The sequence below is a fragment of the Zootoca vivipara genome, chromosome 3, assembly GCF_965207765.1.
Source record: "Zootoca vivipara chromosome 3, rZooViv2.hap1.1, whole genome shotgun sequence".
NCBI lineage: Eukaryota > Metazoa > Chordata > Lepidosauria > Squamata > Lacertidae > Zootoca > Zootoca vivipara.
The window spans coordinates 43315663-43338240 of NC_142586.1; the positions used below are offsets into that span (position 1 = coordinate 43315663).

The 22578-nt window shown below is 43.3% G+C and overlaps 1 protein-coding gene across 1 annotated transcript; it reads right to left on the minus strand.

Moving 5' to 3' along the window:
• Window positions 1-275: 275 nt before the first annotated feature.
• GPR63 (G protein-coupled receptor 63) lies at window positions 276-19571 on the minus strand. The gene is made up of 2 exons (XM_035109359.3): window positions 19166-19571; window positions 276-3309 (listed from the first exon to the last, which is right to left on the minus strand). Exon 2 carries the CDS (start codon window positions 3150-3152, stop codon window positions 1896-1898), a length of 1257 nt encoding a protein of 418 aa, XP_034965250.1. The 5' UTR covers window positions 3153-3309; window positions 19166-19571; the 3' UTR covers window positions 276-1895.
• Between the last annotated feature and the right edge of the window lie 3007 nt (window positions 19572-22578).

Below are 22578 nucleotides of genomic sequence, written 5' to 3' on the forward strand. Positions count from 1 at the left end.
AACAATTTGTGACATGGATTTAGCGGCTTGGAATTCCAAAGGAATAATGGGAGATTCCATTGGGCATGCCAAGGGTATATACCTAAAGTAGCTCTTTGGATCCTGAAATCTGTATACTTTAAAAAATGCAATACGGCATCAATTGTTCTTGGTCAGGGCTCAGCCTGTGACACAGAACAGGTAAAAATCATAGAAATGTAAAAGATGCGTATATCCCATTGAAATCAATAGGACCCCAAACAAAATCCCATGTGCTTAAGCTACTAAAATCCGTGGATTTTAATGTTATGGTTTCAATGAGACCTAAGCATGTTTAACTTCTGCTGGACTGCAATGAATGTGTTTATGTATAGCCTCACTTAGAGCGACATGCACTGAGCCTCTGAGATCCAGATAAACTCAGTGTTTGCAGATCTATCCTTCTGAAAACAACGTTTCTTAAAAGATTGTTTACTGAAACACTACAAAAGTTGGATGAAAAAACTAAACCCTTGCGGGAAGAAAGAAAACACACAAAAACAAAACACCCCTATACAGTTCTTTTTAAAGTGCACGAAGATAAGTAGAATCTATTTTGAATATCACTACAACTCTTGGAAATGTTAAATTAAATAGACACCTTTTGGCTCTGCTATAGTCCCATCTGCACTATACATTTAAAGCAGTATCAAACCACTTTAGAGAGTCTTAAAGGTAAAGGACCCATGACCATTAGGTCCAGTTATGACCGACTCTGGGCTTGTGGCGCTCATCTCGCGTTGTTGGCCGAGGGAGCCGGCATACAGCTTCCAGGTCATGTGGCCAGCATGACAAAGCCGCTTCTGGCGAACCAGAGCAGCACACGGAAACGCCATTTACCTTCCCGCCGGAGTGGTACCTATTTATCTACTTGCACTTTGACGTGCTTTCGAACTGCTAGGTTGGCAGGAGCTGGGACCGAGCAACGGGAGCTCACCCCGTCACAGGGATTCGAACCGCCGATCTTCTGATTGGCAAGCCCTAGGCTCTGTGGTTTAATCCACAGCGCCACCTGCATCCCTTTAAAGAATCATACCTTCCTTCAATGAATCCTGGGGATTAATGTTGATTAAGGGTGCTGTGAGTTGTTAGGAGATCCCTATTTCCCTCACAGAGATACAATTTCCAGAGTGGTTTAACAATCAACCCCTCTTCCCTGGGAGGTGTGGGAATTGTAACTCTGTGAAAGGAATAGGGATCTCTTAACAACTGTCAGCACCCCTAACAAACTACAGTTCCCAGGATTATTTGGAGGAAGCCATGACTGTTTAAAGTGGTATGATACTGCTGTAAATATATAGTGGATATGTGGCCTATGTTGGCATAAAACAGTAACATCATTTATTTTTTAAAAAAGTAAGTGTTCAGCCCAATGTACCATAAAATAGCAGCATTAAAAACATCTACAATTAAGTGGACCTGCAGTCATGAGCATCAAACTTGAGAAATAATTCAAATAAGTTTCCCTCTCCACTGCAGAAAGCTGTAGGAAGTGGCCACAATCCACAGAAAGCTACACATGTGTGCAAGGGGGAAAACTGCACATAGCAGGAGTTTTCTTTGAGGTTTTCATTGCTGCTGTTGTATCTGCTGAAGGAGGAACCTAAACTGCAGCAGTGGAAGCAGCTGTGGCAAACAGAAATCTCTGTCTGCATTATTCTTCCTTTGTGCACACGGAGCTTTTTGGGTTTGTAGCCAATATCTTCGTTTAGTCATATACGCCAGTAGCAAATATGATCTCTCTCTCTTGAAATTGCACATGGCAGCTGGAATACGTACTAAAGTTACAAACATGGCAGCTAAAGAAGCCACTGTATTTCAATCCACCAAAATGGACGTACATCAGAAAAAGAACAAGTGTCCCTTTGCTGCAAGTTTCACACAACCGACCGGTGCTCCCCACACACATATACTGCGCTAGGCCGGATACGTCTTCTGGTGTGACCAGGTAGCTGTGGCAGAAACTTGAAGTACTTCGGCATCAAGTCTAAGCATGCATCATGAAATTTCTTGATCCTCCAGTAGTAAATCAATGGGTTCAGGGCAGACTTGAGGTAGCAGAGCCAAAGGAGCCAAGCGCTTATCTGAAAGAAGTTGTGCTTCTGATCGAAGTGGCTGTTGAATGTGGCAATAAGGCTGTAGGTGGTGAAGGGCGCCAAGCAGATTATGAAGACAATGAACAAAATCAATATGGTGGTGAAGGCACGAGTTTTAAAGCTCATATCAATGTTCATCTGAAAGGGTCTCTGAAGGCTCATGAGACCAAGTTTGCTAGCTTGGCTGAGGCATATGCTATCTGGGTGGCTGTGGATGCGAACTGCGTTGTGCCGTACAGTGTTGAGGATGCCCATAAAAGAATACAACATCACCAAGAATGGGATAAAAAACGAAATCAGTACCACCAGTATCACATAGGCACGGTAGCCAGGGCTCGTTGTGTAGCCAAACACACACTGAGGTGCTCTGGAAGGTAGCAGGTTGGGGTTTCCCATAGAAAGCGGGAAAGCAACTACGAAGGCTGCAGCCCATGAGACAGCAATGAGGAACTTTGCACGGTATGGATTCAGCTTATCCTGCCTCTGAACTATTATAAGGAACCTGTCAATGCTAATGATAAGCAGAATGGCCACCCCTTCGATGACAAATAGCCAGAAAAACATGGCCGAGACTCTGCAGAAGATATTCCCAAAAACCCACCGGGTCGTGATGACAGTTATCAGAGCAAAAGGCATGTTCAGCACAGCAAGCAACATGTCTGCAAAAGCCAGGCTAGCTAGGAGAATGTTAATAGCCGATCGCATTGCAGTCTTCTGATAGACCATTAGGCAGACGACAAGGTTGCCAAGGAAAGAAACGAGGAGTATAAATATCATGGCAGCAGAAAGAATTACCTGGAGTGGCAGGCTTAAGCTCTTGGAGGCTGATTGCAATGGATGGGCAGTTGTAGTGTTGGTTGTCAGAGTAGTTACCTCAGTGATAACCATGGCACCCAAGTGATATTTCAGTGGCTGTGTTGTGCCACTACGAACCAAGAAGGATGGGGTGGTGATATTTGCGTACATATTTTCATAGACAATAAAAGTTGCATTGAATGTCCCAGAATGAGCAGACGTCAGCATTGCAGAAAAAAACATCACTTCCCACAGAGCAGAATGCAAGGGAGAGATAAAGAGGCTTCAAGGCATTTTAGCATAAAAGGGTGGTGTCATGATCCATGGCCATGCCCCAAACCGTAGTTACAGATCCAGCAGGGGGAAAGTAAAGCTTCACCCTTCATGGCAGTGCTTTGGTCTGAAAAATCAAGCAGGAATTAGAATGTTAGAGGTGAGTATAATGCTGTTGCTTTTGCTTAGTGTTAAAGCATACTGAAGACAAAGTTGGGGTGGGGAAGCATCTACTACAGAAATCAAGGGAGGATGCAATGCTGCGTATGGATATGATCAGAAGAGCTGTATAAGTAGACCCAAGAGTACCAGAAAAAAGTACATAGTAACCTCTCTTTCCTACTGCACTGTCCTGTGAGATTCTGTTTCTGTCAACCTTGGAACAGTTAAGAGTTACAAAGGCACAGTCAGACATAATTTATGAGCAGGAACCCCTTTGCAGCACAACTTTCTTCAGACAAGTTTCTGCTGCGAGTAGGAGATGTTTAGAAAGCCTGTGTGAGTATTAATTCATTTCAGTCTATTCTATTGTGATCTTAACTTTGTAAGTTTTAAATTACAGTTGTAAATTTTTAGTGATCGTTTTATATTCCTTCTTGTAAACTGCCAATAATCAAGTGATATATAAATGTTATAACTAAATAATGTTAACAAAATTTTGGCAAGTCAGTTGAAGTCCAATAGTCATCTCTTTCTCTAGGAACAGGCTATGCTCTTTACGGATGTTGATTGGAGTACCGTATATTCCGGCTTATAACTGGGCGTATAAGATGACCCCCAACTTTTCCAGTTAAAATATAGAGTTTGGGATATACTCATCGTATAAGAAATACGACCTGGCGTATAAGACGACCCCTGACTTTTGAGAAAATTTTCCTGGGTTAAAAAGTAGTCTTATATGCAGAAATATACAGTACTAGAGAAGAGTAACAAATGTGCTTATGCTTCCATTAAGAAGACTTTGGTGTGTGTTTGGTTTTGGTTTTGACAGATTTTCTAGGTATACCAACAGAAGGACAATAAATGTACATGACACTTTAGGGAATCCACTTGATGGTCACCCCTACTCCTCCCTAGATAAGCAGGTAGTGTTGTAGAGTAGAAACAAGGTAGGCCCTTGTGTATTGTGGGGAAAACAGATACTCATGTGGCTTTCAAAGAAAGGTGGTGCATGTATTTATCTACTGTCAAATATACTTCCATTTAGCTGCAATGTAAATGTTAGTAGTAGTCTAATGGGAACATACAAACCACATGAAGGGTAGCTAATTTGATGGTCTACAGCAGGATTGGGGACTTGGCTTGATGTTACAGTGATGCCAAGTGATTTATTTTGCCCACAGGGCTTGTTAGATGCCCCTTTCACAAGTGCTTCCTTGCCCAGCACTTTGCATGCCCTCTTTACAGCTAGGTTGAAGTAAAACCCATTTCCAAAGCCGCAGTTACAAATGACTGTGAGCCGCAATTAACCACTTGCACATATACACACACACCTTTCTATCAGATTTCACCCAGCTTTGATATCAATGCTGATGGGAGTATGTCCTAATGTTAATAATTAACTGTGGCATAAACACCAGGACAATGGCAAGACATCTCTAAACTTTAGTGAGATTTAACAAACCATTTTAGGTATATTTCAACCAAGACTATCCTTTTCTCCCCACCCCACCCCCTGAAAAAAAGCTTAAATATGCAATCTACGATAGCAAGAGAAATGAAATTTGTGCTATTTTTAGTTGCAATGAGTTGCATTAAAAAATCTCTGGCAACGAAGCCCATAAAGGCCTATGACTCAAATAATACAGCAAGAAGCGAGGAAAGACGGTAACAGCAGTAGCCCACAGGGGAGTGATGTAAAAGGTAGCACGACAGGAACAAATAATTCAGGTGAAGAATAAAAGATAACAGAAAACAGGGGAAGCCGTTTCTGCTTATGTGCTTCAGTTCTTTGTAACATATATTGGGCAAGTCAGTAAAAATAACCAGCAGGTTAAGTGAAGAAACTACCGGTAGAGACTTGGCATATATTGCTGAGATTATTCTCAAGGATGTCCCAGTTCAGTGTAGTGTTTGACTTTTGAAGCATAGGTGGTCTGTAAGCTCAACTGAACTAAAGTTCATGTGAATTAATGTAGTAGCACTAGGGGAGGGAGAAGGTCTAGAAATTCACCTCACTCCTGGAGAATGAAGAATCAGTTAGGGCAGGGGTTTCCAAACTGTGGTCCATATACAGTTCATTGCAATTGCTACAACAGGCAGAAAAATGATTAAGTGGTCCTCCAAAACACTCAGCAAATTCCGAGTGGTCCATGGGGGAAATAGTTTTGGTACCAATGACTTAGTGCAGCAGTAAGGAAGAGGGACTTTTTATCACAACTATGCTTTTGCAGTAAAAGCCGCAGTGTGCAAGCATAGCCTTAAAAATGTAGGCCCTATTTCAGCAATGGTACAATGTCCCATAACACATGAATCTGCAGTAAAAATCAAAGTAAAACCTTTACCAAAATCTTCAGTAAAGATGAAGTCGAGTTTCAGCAGAATCCTAATCATGTTTACTCAGAAGTTGGTCCTACTGTATTCTGTGGGACTTACTCCCAGGTAAGCAGGGTCAGGGTTGCAGTCTAAGTGGCAGTCCAAAGACCACCAAGTTGCAGGTATCTAAGGCATTCCCACACATTTCCCCCTATATAATGGCTGGACTTCATTATGATTAGATTCAGATAAAATGAAGGAAGTGATAGCTAGCAACTTGTTTCAACCTGTCAACTTAAAACAATTTGTATGTTCTTTTATACTTCATGAACAAGATGCTGTTTACCTGGGATAAAAAATGTTAATCTGGTGCTGGTTTTTTAAAATTGAGTTGATGGATTGTAAGAGCAGTCAGTTGCACCCTATACCAGGCCTTTCACTGCTATTATTTATGTAACCATAAAAACAAAATTAAATTGGGTACTTAGGAAGGCTCTTATTCAAAGGGGTCATGAAGTTATCTTAGAGGTCCCCGTCCCCCCAGTTTTGTGACCTACGGTAAGTAAATGACATTATTACATACATCCAATATATGAAGGAAGAGATTATATTAAAAAATAAAATAAAATTTTAATGGGAGGAAAACTGCATTCTCAAGGAGATAAACACCATTTGATTTTCTCTTTCAAAAACTTATCAGCTTGGGCAGCTCTTTCATTTGTTTCAGCATTAATTCAATGATTTAAGATTCCCACTGACAGACCAATACTTGTGGCTCAAATGAAGTTAAAGATTGTTGGACAGATGACATGCTGTAATTACCAATAAAGATTTATCATTGCTGTTCTGCTGAACAAAGGCAAGTAAATATCAGCAACAAATTGCAATTGTATCTCACAGACTAGTCCAATGTGCCAATTGAATGAGATATGACTGCTAGCAAGCATTCAGCACTGCCAGAACTTAGATGAGCTTCCCCTACAGCCAACATCTTCAGTAATTCCTAAAGAAGTTGGTTCAATCTATTCTAGTAAGAGCTGTTACCATTAAAAGTCCATCCCCACTGGCTGTTCTTCCAACCCAGATGCTTATGGACAATATCATGAAGGAAGATAATGATCACTACGCTGGTGAAAAAGGTGCTAGCATGTGAAATGGGCTTATGCACTGCTCTAAAGCATTGCCTGCAATCATAGGCTAAATGTTAATAAAACATCAAGACAGCATGTCATATATAGTCATACCTTGGGTTACAGACGCTTCAGGTTGTGTCTTTTCAGATTGCGCACCGTGCTAAACCTGGAAGCACCCAAACGGGTTACTTCCAGGTTTCAGCGCTCGCTAAATTGCGCTTTGCGCATGCACAGAAGTGCCGAATCGTGATGTGCGCGTGCGCAGATGTGGCGCTGCGGGTTGCGAATGCTGCAGGTTGCGAATGTACCTCCCGCACGGATCACGTTCGCAACCCGAGCGTCCACTGTAGTTTCTGTACTAGACTCAAACAATTATTCCTATCAGTAGTACTGGAAATATATAATTCACTACTTGTCTTTAAACATCATAGTTTAACGTACAATGTACATCTTCACAAGGCGTTAAGAATCAGAAGTTAAATGGGTCTTAGTGTCAGGTAAGCTATTAAAGGACTGCAGTCTTAGTTGATTCTCAAACTTTATAGGCAGAGCAAATCAAAGCAAGCCCGGTCATGGGCGTACCCAGCGCAGGGGGGGCAGCTGCCTCCCCTAGAAGCAGGGACGGTGCAGCCGTGGGCGAGAGCGGCGCTGCCGGCGGGGCTGGTGGGCAGAGGCACAGCTCGGTGGAGCGAGAGTTCGGCATTCCGCCCGCTGCACCGCGTCCTCCCTCCAGCTCCCCGTTGCGCCCTCCGGCAAGGCCAAGCACAGCGGGGAACCAGAGAGCGTGACGGGAAGCTGGAGGGCGTGGCGCGGTGGGCGGGAACGCCGAACTTGCGCTCCGCTGGGCTGTGCTCCGCCTCTGCCCACCAGCCCCGCCGGCAGCGCCGCTCTCGCCCACGGCTGCGCGCTCCGCCGGGGTCCTGGCCATAGTGCACTGGGGGCAGCCCAGTGGGCCAGAGCGAGCGCCTTGGCTGCATGCTGTCAGCGGAGCCCCGGCACCTCCGACTGCAAAAAGCTTCACGGTGCCTAGGTGAGACCGGAGTCAGTTTCACCTGGGCTCCGTAGCCCTGCCCACATTTCCACTTTGTGGCCCCTCCCATTGGCCCCGCCATTGCCCCCCTAGTTTTGATCCTGGGTACGCCCCTGAGCCCGGTCCCAACAATCAACCAAATCAGGCATTGGCCAAAGGCCCCAGACCTGAATGCTGGTTGGACGGCACTGATGTCTGTATCATATTCATGGTGGCAACCATTATATGTAGCTACACTGTGAAATCTACAGTCCAGGTCATAGTGGGACTATAAATATATAAAATGTATAGATTTTATAGATCTATAGTGTGGAACAGTGCAGTTTGAGGGCTGTCACCTGAGAATGCATGTGAGCATTCTCAGAACTGCTGAATTCACACCTGGCAATTCAGCATCGGCATAATGTGGCTATGATCCACAGCCCATTTACTCCAGAGCAGCCAAGTAGGTTCACAGGAAACACCTGCTTGACATGAATAAAAATGCAATCCTCAGAACATATGCTTGGAAGTAAATTCCACAGAATAATGATTTTCAGTCTATGAAAATTCCAGATAAGCAAAAATGAAAAAAATAGAAAAATAAAACTTGGTAGCAGTGCCAGTACTAAGCAATGGGGGGTGGGGAGAACCTCAGCCCCCAAACCCAATGAAAAAAAAAACAGCTTTGGTGCAGTTGAAAATACAGGGATCGTGATTCACTTAGCCAACCCCAATAGCAAGGACTTCCACCTTACACAACAGGGCTTTCCCCACTCTCTTCCCCCCAGCAATTTGTCAAGCTGGGGAGGAGAGGCCGAAGAACCCCAGAACAGAGTGCAGAGGGAGGATAGGGGAGGTCGTTTCACCTGGCAAGCAGCAACCCTCGCTCAGATGAAATGACTGAAAGAGCATGGGGCTGAATGCCACCTCGTGTTAATACCAAAAGCATTTCCCAAATGATTTAAAAGTAAATAAAGTTAGCTCTTGAGCAGAATAGGAGTTAACATAAAAAATAAAACTGTAACAAAAGGCCAGGCTTGCTTCCTGGTACTGTATGCAACTTCCCTGCTTAAAGGCCTTCTTCAACTATATTCCCCAAAGAGGCATCGAGTCGTTTTGCTTTGCCCCTGCATATACAAGGAATCATCTGAGAAGGAAGAAACACCTTTTGAATAGCAAAGGTAGGCATGTTGGCTTACAGGATAGATTCCCATAAGCCACATTGGCCCAAGCTCAAACGCTTGCACACTATTTTGAGGAAATATTTGCCTGATAATCAACCCAAAATGACACAAAATAGTGCGCAAGCTTTTTAAGCTCTAGAACATTTCATCAAGCTTGGTGGTAAACCAAGCAAGGGAGAAAAATGTCAGTTGACAATGAACTCACGTAATCTGCATTTAGTCAGCCTGAAGATGGAACCTGGGAGAAAGTAGCAGAAATACATATTAGGCTCTCTTAGGTGCTAAAAAAGGTTTCAGATTGTGTCTAAGACTGCTGGGAGCAAAAAATGTGCAATGGTTGAGCCCTCATTTTTTTAAAAATGTATAATTTAGCTGTTACTCATCCTTTGGCAAGACACAAAGTTTCCTTGAGCAAGTCGCTATCTTCCAACGTTGCTAAACAGATCGAAACATCACTTGTATTTTCAAGATGAATTAAATTGTGTTAACATTCTGACTATCACTGCTCTTCAACTCAACACTCAAGTCCTGAGAAACATTTAACTGGAACAAGTATCACTGCTTAAGTTAATCAGGTGATGGACCACATTTGTACCTAGATGAAGCCAACCACTGGAGTGCCCTTCAAACTGCTGTAGACTTCTCACTTTTTGTGATACAGGGAAAGCATGCAGAGTCCATTGTATACATTAATGAGCAATAAAAATTAACATGGTATTTTCAAAAAGTCAGGAAATTAGTATTTCATTCTTCTTTTTTAACTATCTGCATGAACCTAAAATACCAGTTCCAAACAGCATGATGTTCTGTGGACAGTCTGCTGCCACTTCATTTCCAAGTCTGTTTCCTTAGCAACACTTTAATCCATCTGGCTACAGGCTTCTAAATTTTACAACCATGTTCCTATCTACACCAGAAATAGACTACAAAGGAATTTATACTACCACTCATGCAAAGTCACTAACATAATTAATCACGCTAATAAAACAAATAGTGTGGCTAGCTATAAATAACTGGGGAGAGAGCCTAGATTTTTTTTAGATATAAAATGCTTATTATGATCAGTCCACAACTGAAATATCAACTGAAATATCAAATAGCTACCAGTTTAGTATTTTGCACACCCATCTCTGCCAGACACGCACACTAGGCACCAGACACACTAATCAGCAAAAGATTTGGAGGTGTCTGCCCTCAGTTTGATGTAGAATAAAGGTTACAATAATGCAATTTAACAAAGCAAAACTTTTGAAACTCTTTCCCACTTGTTTCAATGGGCTACGATTGGACAAGTTGCTCGGCAAATGAGGAATTAAGTGCATTACACAGAACAAATGCTCTCCAGGTCATACTTGGGATAAAATGGACTAATTAGGCTTGCACAAGGGTCTGTTTTCTTTGAACAAGTCTGTCATAACCTGCTTTTGAAACTCCCTCAGTTTCAAAAGCAGTTGGCCATGTAGTATGGAGGCTGCCACGTAAAGAAAAAGGAGTCTCAAATCTCTTGGTCTCAGAGTCTTAGTTTCACTGTTATTTCAGATTTGGATCTGTACAGCTCTCCCACACACCTTCCCACTTTCCATGTGTGTTTATCTGCTTTCAGCTCCTTCGTTCCTCTCCAGCATTCCTCATTTATGCCATCTGTAGCTGTGCTTGGCACAGTCAGGACAGATACTGCTGTCAGCCACACACACAAAATGCCCAACCCGACCATTATACCCTTCTCTGAATCCAGTTGCTTTTGCAGGCTCTTCTCCTTTTCTATGCCATCTTCTGTCACTTTCCTTGCCCTGGCCCAGAGACAGGGAGCATGTGGTCCTTGGCTTTCATGCAGACTTGGGTGGGAATAGCACCCAGAGGAAAGGATGGGAAAACCAGGAGAGCAAAATCAGAAGCGGAGAGGTGCAGGGAGGGGGAGAGCCAACACAAGTGATCAGCTCAGATTTCTGGCAACAATAATCTGTTCCTAATGAAACTAAGAGGGAAAGTGAAAAGGGTTTGGCAGAGAGGGTTAAAAGAATCCTTCCCTTTGGTGGCATGCAACCCCTGAATAATAATTTTCCCCTAGCAAATCCAGCCCTTGACAGGAAAGAGCTCCCTGGCTCTCCCTAGAACACCTTCACTTTTTATTTACATTTATTGTCTACTTCCTTTAAGTTCATATAACCAAATGCACTTCCTTTTCACCTGCTTCATTCCAGACCAGACTAGGTATTGAAATCCATCATTCCTATGCTCATTTGTGGTGGTTATCATGTTCTTAATAGATCTTACACTTTGCACCTCAGGAATCTACCTTCTAAATTCTGTGATAATCTGGCACCGTAAATTTTCCCTATGTTATCCCATTTTTATCGTGTTCATGTGGGTGGGGCTTTGACTGACATGTTATGTCCTGGCTGGTGTAGATGTCAGAAGGTCTGACTATCAAGCTTTTATTTTTCAATAGTTGTGATTTAAAATGCAATGCGAATAAATCCCTCACCTGCACTTTACAGCATTCCAAATGCTAGACTTTGCCTTTACATTTCAGTGTGGATTTCATTCTCCTTTTCTTTTAGTGACATTTCTGTCACTGGAAAATTGTCACTCCACATCCAGTACTAGTCATGATTGCAGAAGCAGTAGCAGCAGAATGTGGATATGGATATTGAAACACACTTTCAAACACTCAGGCTGAAAGCAATTTAGTTAGTAGCAGGATGCAAATACGTTTGCCTCTGAGTGTCCTTACTTAATCTGCATTGCTCATTGTAGCCTATTCCCAATTTTTTATCTTAAGACAAGAAAAACCAGTGTAAGTACACATTCAGCATTTTAGATGATATCCAACATTTTTGCTTCATGAAAGTGCTTCTACTCACAGAAGCACCCAGTTTGTGAACCTAACCCTCATTCCGTGGAAGGAAGCCCCCTCCATTCAGGAAGGGGAAATCCTAGATGTCGCCTAACACTTAGAAATCACACCATAATGCTGCATAACCTTAATGCAACATTAAATAAAATATAGAAAGCTCTGTGACAAATAATAAAAAAGCATAGGAGTCAGGAAGGAGAACAATAAACTAGGAGATGGTGCTTAAAAGGTTTACTAGAGCCATTATCTCAGGCAATGGAAAAAAAATATGGAAGCAAATTTTGAAAGCTATTTGACAATGTAAGGAGTCGTCATTGGCTAGGATTATTCAGAGCCTCTGGACAGAGGGCAAGAAAGTTCCACACCATCACCATAGGTTCAGGATGGTGCGGGAGCTTGCTCTATAGCACACACTGTGAGTCAGCTGCAGAAAATTGTAACTAAACATGCCAGTCATAGTGTTCCAAACTAACAGCAGTGATTGGAAAATCCATACTGGCTCTCGTTTAAGACATCTGTAAGTGAGCCCACACCATCTTTCATGATGAGATAAGTGTGTGTTTGTGTGATCTGATCATCATCCTATAGGTGCAGGTGCATAGTCTCAGCTTCAGATGGTTTAAGCAAGCATGAGAGAAGGTGCAACTCACCTGTGCTCCTTTCTAACACTTCTTTTGACTGCCTGAAGCTACTCAGAGTGCATTTTTGGGCAGTAAATCTTATAGCATAAAACATGTTAGCAAAGCTAACCAGCATATTCTGCGTACGGGTGCTAAAATAGGATTTGGGTAGAGCTGGTGATAAGCCTTTGTTCCACAAAAAGCTGGAGCTAACCTACTCTTGATTGCTATTGTGCCATTTTTGTAAAACACACAAAATCTAAAATTGGCTAAAGATAATTTCATGGAAGAGTAGCTCACAACTTATTTGTTCTTGCAGAAGTATTTTAAACTATTCAGCTACATTAAGGGATTTAGTACCATTTAGGATAATTTACAATTTATTTCAATTATAAGTTACTGAGAAACTCTCTAGACAAAAAGCTTATTGCATAGTAAAATTGCTCCTAGACTGCACCATTGCAGGCTGCAGGAGGTGGCTGCAAGATTAGACACTCCTCCAAAACATAAAAATAAATGTCATATGAACACTAGACTGGTTCTTTTACTAAAGTTGTTATCATGGATCATAGAATTGTAGAGCTGGGAGCGACCCCAAGGGTCATCTAGTTCAATCTCCTGCAATGCAGGAATCTCAGTTTAAGCATCAATAGCAGATGATCGTCCAACCTCTGCTTCGAAACCTCCAAGGAAGGAGAGTCCACCACCTTCTGGAGTCTGTTCCACTGTCAAATAAGCTCTTAGAATCATAAAGTCATTCCTGATGTTTTGTCAGAATCTCCTTCCTTGTAACTTGAAGCCATTGGTTCAGGTCCTTACCCTCCAGTGCAGGAGAAAGCAAGCTTGCTCTAAGAGGCAAAAATGAAGGATCTGGAATCCCGTTCCACATCATAGCAGTTTTGTGGCTGAATTACTAAGCTCCATGCTAAAAGCACTAGTAATATTATAACTTCACAGCATAGTATCCATTTCAAAAGCCAAACGGAATCATGAAGTCTTTTTCTACTGAGTCGGTATTAGATTTCCTACTCCTTAAGAAGCAACTCTCATCTCTCCTGCCCCACCAGAAAAAAAATTACCCCTGCAGCTGTATAGTTTTCAAACCAAGCATAGGAACAAAATCTATTCCTTCTTCCCAGGTTCAGCCATCCCATGCTTGAACCGATGCGTCAAAAAGCCACAGATTCTTAGGCAGCACAAAGTTCTAGAACACAATTGGAGCAGAGAAGAATTAAGCCTTAAACCAAAAAGGTTGCATTAATAAGGTCATAGAGGTGAATCAATAATTCACCCAAGCATATGGTACAGTCCTCTGCTGTATTATGTAACCTCAGAATCCAAGTGCTGTAAATAACCTTTTTTTTAAAAAAAAAAAAAAGCACCCACACTTCGAAATCTAAAATGTCAAGGAGAATGCATTTTAATTTGTTGGCCCACATTTTAGGACTGGAGTGCTAAATTCTGTTATGTGTAAACCTTGCCGATTCCAGTATAATTTAATATACATATAATGAGATTCAGGCTTGCAGCCCAAGTGTGCTTTATCTTTAAGACTTCTGGATGGTTAATTATTCTGCATTTCACAAATCAAGCTGCCAGCTATACAGTCCATAACAGGAAGTCTGGAAAGGTTATAAACTTTATTAACTTAAAAGACCTGAGGGCCTCTTAAGCCATTGAGAGTTTCACCTTAATTCCATAGACTAAAAGACAACTACCTTGTTTAAAAAAACATTTATCCACTGATGAATGCTAAAATTTGGCCACTGTACGAAATAAGCAGGTTAATGGACACAAGTTTGAATACTCATGGTACTCAACACTTGAATCTCTGAATATGCACTTGTTAACAGCCAAAGTACTGGCAAAGAGTGTAGTCGTCCTGGAAGTTCTCCTGCACAAGCTAAATAAACTCAAAATAAATGAGTGTTGCGCAAGGGTCTCCTTTTTGAGAATGAAAGTGAATGTTTGGCCCATATACAGAAGCTACTAAGACAAGCACCGGGGATGTTTCCAAGATAAAAGGTTGTGGATGAAAATTTGGTAGTTTTGAGAAAATCTGCATATTACTGTTCAGACAACTGCTGAGTTGAATACTCAGCATATTGCTTTTAGATGTTAGCGCCTAAGGCTGTTGGACTCCAACTCCAACAATGCCAGGCCACTTGCCAAAAAGTCAGGGTGATGCAAGTTAGAGTCCAAGAATGCCAGGAGGCCACGGGTTCCCATTTCTGGTTTAAATGTTGCCCGAAATGTTTTTGTGCATCTCCTGTGTGTGTAAGCTTCCTCTTTTTTGGTATTGGGAAACCAAGAGTTTATTTTTATTTTATTGCAGCGACACAGCCCCAAAGTGGGGGCAAAGTTATGACTACCTTACATATATCTGTACGAGGTGAGGGATCCTATAATTTTCAGGAGAAAATAGTGATGAAAAAGCTTGTTAAACACTAGCAAGGAATATACTTTGAGACTCGTAGCCAGACTTATTGTAGGAATGTTTGCACTTCTTTACCGAAGTATAAACTCTCATGGAAAAGAGATCCCTAGAAAATTACAGGACTCATTTATTGTAGATCTATATCTCTTTCATGTTCTGTGCTGACTCCCACCCAAACCACTGACCAGCACAGATGTGCTTAACTTTAATTTTGTGACAGTGCCATAAGCCCCCAGGCCATTCTTTGAATGCTAACTCTGGACAGACTACAGATTGATGTGCAGAATTCTGATTTCTGAAAAGCCACTGATTTGGTCATACCCATACATCACAACATTGCTACAGTCAGTAAACGCACCATTGATATAGTGCAGCTCATCTGAACCCCAATTGCATTCTTTTGATCAGCAGAGAGGCTAAAGTGGAGCATTAACAAAGACAATACTTAAGCAACAACAGTTCTTCTACTTCTCCGAACTGGACAATGAACAATGGGAAACCTAGGATATTTATGTCCATGTTATATACAGTATTGACAAATCATTTACTGCAGTAAAAGTATATGGACTGAAATCTTAGCCACAGTTTTTAGTTTAAGATTGCTAGTTCATGGGATCTTTACCTAAGGCTACTCTAATAGCACAGTAACACAGACTGGGATCATGCTAGCCCTGTCCTTCTACCAGTTAAAATTAACCGTTTTAATACTGCATCATCAAGTCAGAAACAACTCACTGAACAACCTACGATGAAGTCATGGCAACTGGGACAAGCATTCAGCTGAACTAGATCTTCATATCTCAATCCAAAACACCTCACATGGGAGTAAGGTCCCACTTAAGATTTCAGATTCTTGCTCACGTTGCTAAAATAACCGTGATATATAAAAGTGCTACTGAATGATTTAAAGAAGTAACATTTCCAAATTTAACAATGTTCTACTGGCACTTGTACAGAGGATGAAATGCTGTCATGCACTTTAGTAACTTGCCCATCTGTCCAGTGCCGGAGGAACCGCCCGGTGACAAATGTGTGACATCCGTATGGACTGTGCATGTGCAGCATCCCATACAGGGTGCACGCGCGTGGCAGCCCATACGGTCGCCATGCAAGAGGCAGCCCATATAGATGGCGCACAAGAGCAGCAGCCCGTACGGGCGCCGCGAGAGCGGCGCCCGTACTGACTGTGCGTGCCCTCGGCCGCTCTACAGCTGGGAGGAGGCAGGGGGCATCTTGTCACACACACACACACACACACACACACACACACACACAAACCCGGGGTGGCCCACCCCCTCCGCCTCCCACTTCGTACGCCCCTGCATCTCTCAGAGCAACAAGCATTATTTGGAATGTGTGCAACAGGGAAAGATATATGCTGTAGGGACACTGCATGGCTTTTCAAAGTAACGTTGGAAATATCTATCTCATTTATTAAAGAGAGATCCAGACACAGCCTCCCCAATCTATGAAAAAAAAAGGCTGTAATTCCATAGCTATTTGTTTGGAAGTAATCCCATCCAGAGAGCACTTCAAAAGTGGTTTTAATGCAGTAATCTACACTATATCAGTGCCTTATTCTCTCTTTACTACACAAGTTTGTCATGAACTCTGCAGCCTGGAAACTTAAGAAAACAATTTTAAAAAAGTTGAAGAGAATAACCTTTCCACATTCCTCTTGGGAATGCACACTGCAGTCTTCAGGACAAAGCAATCCACAAGGCCTAGTGCAGCCTAGCAGCCACACAGGCATCCTACCAAGTGCTTGATAAAACCCACCATGTTTTGTTGCCTCCCTGAGGTCACATGGCTAGTAAGCTGCACCTGATTTGGTGAGTTAGAAACTCTGGTGGGATGCTTTAAATTAAAATACAGTTCTGCAAAAAGTAATATTGTCACAAGTTGCAAGCTTTCACAAGTTGCCTTTTATTTATCTCCATGTAGTATCTCAGTACTAAGACTGCGAGTAAACTCTTTTCCTAAAAGTTATTACCCATACAAAAGCATTAAGGCAGAAAAGGTATACTATACAGAGCTCACTAGTTTGCCTAATCAAAGAGCCTACCTGTTAAATGTAGCCTTAGTCGTTGCAGAATTTACAGCATTAGTAAGCTGCAGTAGAATTTCAACTCTCCAAGGATGAATTCAGGCAGAAACATGCTCTAAGAAATAACTAACGTACAGGTGGTGAAATGCAAGTAGTGTACATTTGAACTCCATTCATTCTGGCATCACAAACCACTCTGGCACCAGAAAAGAGCTTTGCAATAAGGAAATATAGAACAATTCAAATGTCCTAATATTACATACAGTAGCATGGACACCAGCTAGAGCTACACTGCAAGACATACTTCCAGGAAACATACATCCCATGGGTCTAAATAGGGCTCGCAAGTAAACATTCATGAGGTTAGACTGAAGCACATCAAATTCTATGTCCTGTTGAATTCAGCTGAAGTACCCTGGTTCTGAAGTTACCAGCAAATCAACCATTTACATTTTAGCTGTGAATTTACTTTCCCTTACAAGATGGCAGGGAGCCTTCACCACCTACCTGAATTACAGCACTCCTAAAATATACATATTTCACCCGTATAAGCAGTTGCCAACCCCCCCTCACATTTACCGACAAATGACTACAAAAACAGACCCCTTTCAATAATCAGATTGCATGGCCATAATCTAGAAAGACAACCCAGAATTAACTGTCAGAAACTAAAAGGGAGAAAAACAAGATCAACTTAACACATATTAATGTCCATACATGCATAACCTCAGTGAGACTTACTCCCAGGTTACACACTTACACTGGAGTAATTCCCACTGAACACTGTTCAATAAAAAAACCCTGCTCCTTATTTATTGTACCGGTAGCTGCCCAAAGAACTTCAGGTTATGGTGCAACATACATACCGGTATGCTGTATGTGTGTGTAATATAATATAATATAAAACTGTTCTGTTATAGCTCTTTTTAACAGCTTTTTAAAATGTGGTTAAGGGACCTCATCTGTTCAGAAGTGAAGGACTTCCTCTCCTTTTAACCAGGATTCAATATTTCACCACTTCAGGAAAGCCAGCATAAGTATGTGAAGTTTGAAAGCCCTTATTAACCCACCACATACAGTAAGTTTGTATTTCACTTCTAAATACCTTGGTTCTGTAATCAGAATACCAACATGGAGGACACACTGGGGGGGGGGTTGTGTAGTTTAAATCTGAATCATGCAATTTCCTACCACTCTGGTTCTAATAACTCTGACTGTAGCAACAGAAGATAGTAAAAGTGTATTAAGGAACAACTACTATGCCCAAATGACTTCTAGAATAGAACTTAAACACACCAATTCTTTAATCACTGCCAAGGATGTTGCAGTTGCCCTTGGAGTTTTAGGCAGAGTTTAATTTGAGACAGGGAGGGTTTAGCAGGAATTAATTAATTAACGGCCAAAGCTGAAGTCTGAGGCGTCAGTCCTCAATACATCTAGGATTTACTGCAGACCTCTAATTTTATAAATTAAGGCAATGGAATCCCATCTGGTCCTAATTTGGGTTCCTGGTTTTTAAAAAGTGCTCTGGCACCTTGCAAAACAACATGCATTCATCCATATAGCACCACACACACACACACACACACACACACACACACACACACACATAGGAGCCAACTCCTAAGGGCTGAGATCTCTTCACGCACCGCCCCCCCAATAAAATATTAGAGGGGGCCACCACCACCCCAAGTTGATGGGCATTGCCATTCAACCGGTGTGCATGCACCACGTCTTGTAATTATGCAAAGCAGGGCTTACCCCCCCCCCCAACACACAAATTCTATTCAAGTTGGCACCCTGTGTGTGCATACACACACACTGGTAAATCCAACGGTCCCTTCATTTCACACTCACCATCACCAACGTGCATCCCCATCTCTACTCCCCCCCCCTCTCAGGAATGCACTGAAAGAGCTGCGGGGAGAGATCCACCCTTTAAGGTGATGAAGGAGTATCTAGATCACATCCAACCTCCCCTCCACTACCCCCTAGCAGCATGTGCTCTTAGAGATGAAGTCGGGAGCGAGGAGGGGGAGGAGGACTAGATCCCAAGTCCGGCATCTCCAGAGGCTCTCCGAATCGCGGCGAGGTTTCGCAGCCTTGAGCCCCTCGCACTCGCTCCGTTTGCAGCCCCACTCCAGGGAGCCACACGCGGCTCCATCTGCTCCTGCCCATCCAACCTCCTCCTCCTCTTCCCTCTGAGATTTAACCTCACCTCAAAACAACAATAACAAGCCCCGGTCCTGGGCAGGCGGACGCACGAGTCGAGGGCTGCCTCCGGGAACTTTCCTGGCGGACGACAAAGGTGTCGGCGGCTGCGGCACTTCGCCTCTGCCCCAAAGTGGAGAGAAGAACAAAAGCTTCCAAGCCGGGGGGAGGAGGAGACGGCCAAGGCAGCAAGTGAGGAGCATCGCCTGCAAGCTGAAGCGGGGTCTCCCTCTCTCTCTCTCTCTCTCTGGCTGGCTTTACCCCTCAGCCCAGCCCGCCTTTCCCCCCACTCCCATCCACCCACGCAGCCGCCGACCCCATCTCAGCGCAGCCGCCCCATTCGCTCCGCGAGCCTATCCGGCCGAGACAGCTGCTCGCGGAAGGCAGAAGGAACCTGCCCGCTCCCCCGCCCGCCCCAGCCTCGCTCCTGGGCGAGATGAACGAGCCGCCGGCGTCGCCAGCTCCCGGGGAGGAGCCAAGGGCCCGGGTGGGCGGAGGCTGGCGGGGCGCTCAAGCGTCGCGCGCAAGCGAGCCGGCGCTCTTCGACTCTCTCTGTCTCTCTCCGAGGGGAGCGAGCGTCTTCTCTGGACGGCGCGAGGCTCTTTCCGAGGCGCGCGGGCCTCTTCTTGCCGCAGCTGTAAAAGCTGCCTCTGGCGCAGAAGAGCGGCCGGCTCAGTGTCGTGAGAAGCGGAGCCGGAGCCCCGCTGGCTTTTTCTGCCGTGGAGGGGAGGGGGAAGGAAGGTGCCCAAGAGAAGAGCCCTCGGAAGGAAGGACGACGAAGGGTCTCTTGCCTGTCGGCAGCCAGAGAAACCCCAAGCGTGGTGGAGGCTCCCACCTGACTGCTGTGGTGGTTTCTATCTTGGCTTAGCAAACAAAAGAAAACAAAACAAAAAACCAGCCAGTGTTTTTGGAAGTACATAAACGTTTTTTAAAAAAAGTTGTTAATTGCAATTTTCTCGCTCAGAAGAACTGGCCTTATGGTCATAGCTTTGCCCACTAACCCAGTAGCGATATGGCCAAGATAGAAAGGGATCTCAGTATCTCAGTTGTGAGTTAAAAATAGGGCATGGTAGCAGGAGTGCCTACTTGGCCCTGTGATTGCAGTGTGCATGGCCCTGGCACCAAAATTTGTGGGTGTCCGGCCCCTTCATGGGGAATTTTGTGGGTGCTCCCAGGCCCCTAGAGAGTTGGCATCTATGCATGGTAGTAAAGGGACACACAATCCAGACAAGGCCGCAGAATCACAGAAGCATAGAATTGGAAAGTTGGAAGCAGGGGTGCCAACTTGAATAAAATATTGATCACAAGATGTGGCAGCCACCCAATATTTGAATGGCAGTGCTTATCAATTGGGGTGGGGGGCTGGCGACGGGACATTGGCCCCTAGAAGTTGGCTCCTATGGTTGGAAGGGGATCATCAAGTCCAACTCGCTGCAATGCAGGAATCTTTTGCCCAACACAGGGCTCAAACCCATGCATAGCTGCCAAGTTTTCCCTTTTCTCGCGAGGAAGCCTATTCAGCATAAGGGAAAATCCCTTTAAAAAAGGGATAACTTGGCAGCTATGAACCCATGACCCATTAGATCAAGAGTCTCACGCTCTACCTACTGTGCTACTCTGATGGCTTTCAGATATCCTTTAATAATACTGACTGGTGTTAAAATAATGCAGTGTGTTCTGCAGTATGCTCAGTAGCCCTACTCTGCATGATGTGGTGTTGCAATATAGATTTAATTCCACTTCTCCAGCCGCTTCTCTTCAAAGCAGTGGTTCTAGAACTATGCTTTGTTGCCCATGGGCATTTATAGATCAGGGCCTTTCATTTTTAGTTTTTCCCTGTTCCCTGAACATAATGTATTAATATAAGGTTACGCTTATTATGGCATAAAACAACTTCCCAATGATATTGTTGCATCATGCAACAGTATTAGGAAGAGCTTGCCAGCAGACAGGGTAGCCCAATACATGTTTAGCTGCTGCTTCTCTTCTTTTGCGATCACCCAAAGTAAGATTGTCTTCTACGAACATGGTCTTAACAGTGAGTCTGTAAGTGACTGTGTAGGTCAATTCTGAATCCACACGTCTTTCCACAGTGGGGACATAGGTTTCCGGCTGGGAGTCGATCACAGTGAGGGTTTGCCAAACGTGCTTTCCTCTTAGCACATTTCTCCCATAGCTGCCAAGTTATCCCTTTTTTAAAGGGATTTTCCCTTATGCTGAATAGGCTTCCTCGTGAGAAAAGGGAAAACTTGGCAGCTATGATTTCTCCCTTTTGTCCTGAGTTTGAGCATCTTCAAAGTCCATGACATCTTTGCTAAAGACTGCTCTCCAATTGGAGCGCTCGCAGGCCAGTGTTTCCCAGTTGTCAGTGTTTATACTACATTTTGTTTTAGATTTCCCTTGAGAAAGTCTTTAAACCTCTTTTCGTTGACCACCAGTGTTACACTTTCCATTTTTAAGTTTGGAATAGAGTAGTTGCTTTGGAAGACAGTAATCAAGCATCCGAACAACATGACCAGTCCAACAAAGTTGATGTTGAAAAATCATTGCTTTGACACTGGTAATCTTTGCTTCTTCCAGTACACTGGCATTAGTTCGCCTTTCTTCCCAAGTGATGTGTAAAGTTTTTCAGAGACATTGTTGATAGAATATTTCAAGGAATTGGAAATGGCTTTTATAAGTGGTTCATGTTTCACAAGCATACAATAAGGTTGGTAGCATAATAGCTTTGTAAACAAGCATTTTGTTTCCCCTGTGAATGTTCCGGTCCTCAAACACTCTGCACTTCAGTCGGGAGAAAGCTGCACTTGCAGAGCTCAGGCGATGATGAATTTTGGCATCATTGTTGGCCCTTGTGGAAAGGTAACTGCCCAGGTAGGAGAAGTGATCAACACTTTCCAAAGGTACACCATTGAGTTGGATTTGTGGTGCTGCAGAGGGGTTATTTTGTGCTTGTTTTTTGGGTGTTGTGTGATAGGCCAAGCTTTTCATAAATTTCTGTGAAGTTATTTAGGATGGTTTGGAGGTCATTCTCTGAGTGTGCACACACTACATTGTCATCAGCATATTGAAGCTCTATGACAAAAGTTATGGTAACTCTTTGCTTTCAACCTACTCAGATGAAAGAGCTTTCCATCTGTTCAATATACAGTATAATTTCTACTCTGGTGGGGAGTTCCCCTTCGACAAAGTGACCCTGCTGGGAGTACAAGAGTCTCAATGGCTTTGCTCACAAGGATCATCGCAATGTGCAAGCCCACTCACCACAACAAAGTGATGATCCATCATCAACCTGTTGATTAGCATACAGTATAGCAGTTATATGAAGGCTTCTGTTGGGCCAACCTATTGTAACTGAAATCTACTCAAGACCTTGTCCTGCTTTCAATTTGTAATACTAGAAAGGAAAATGGAAATAAC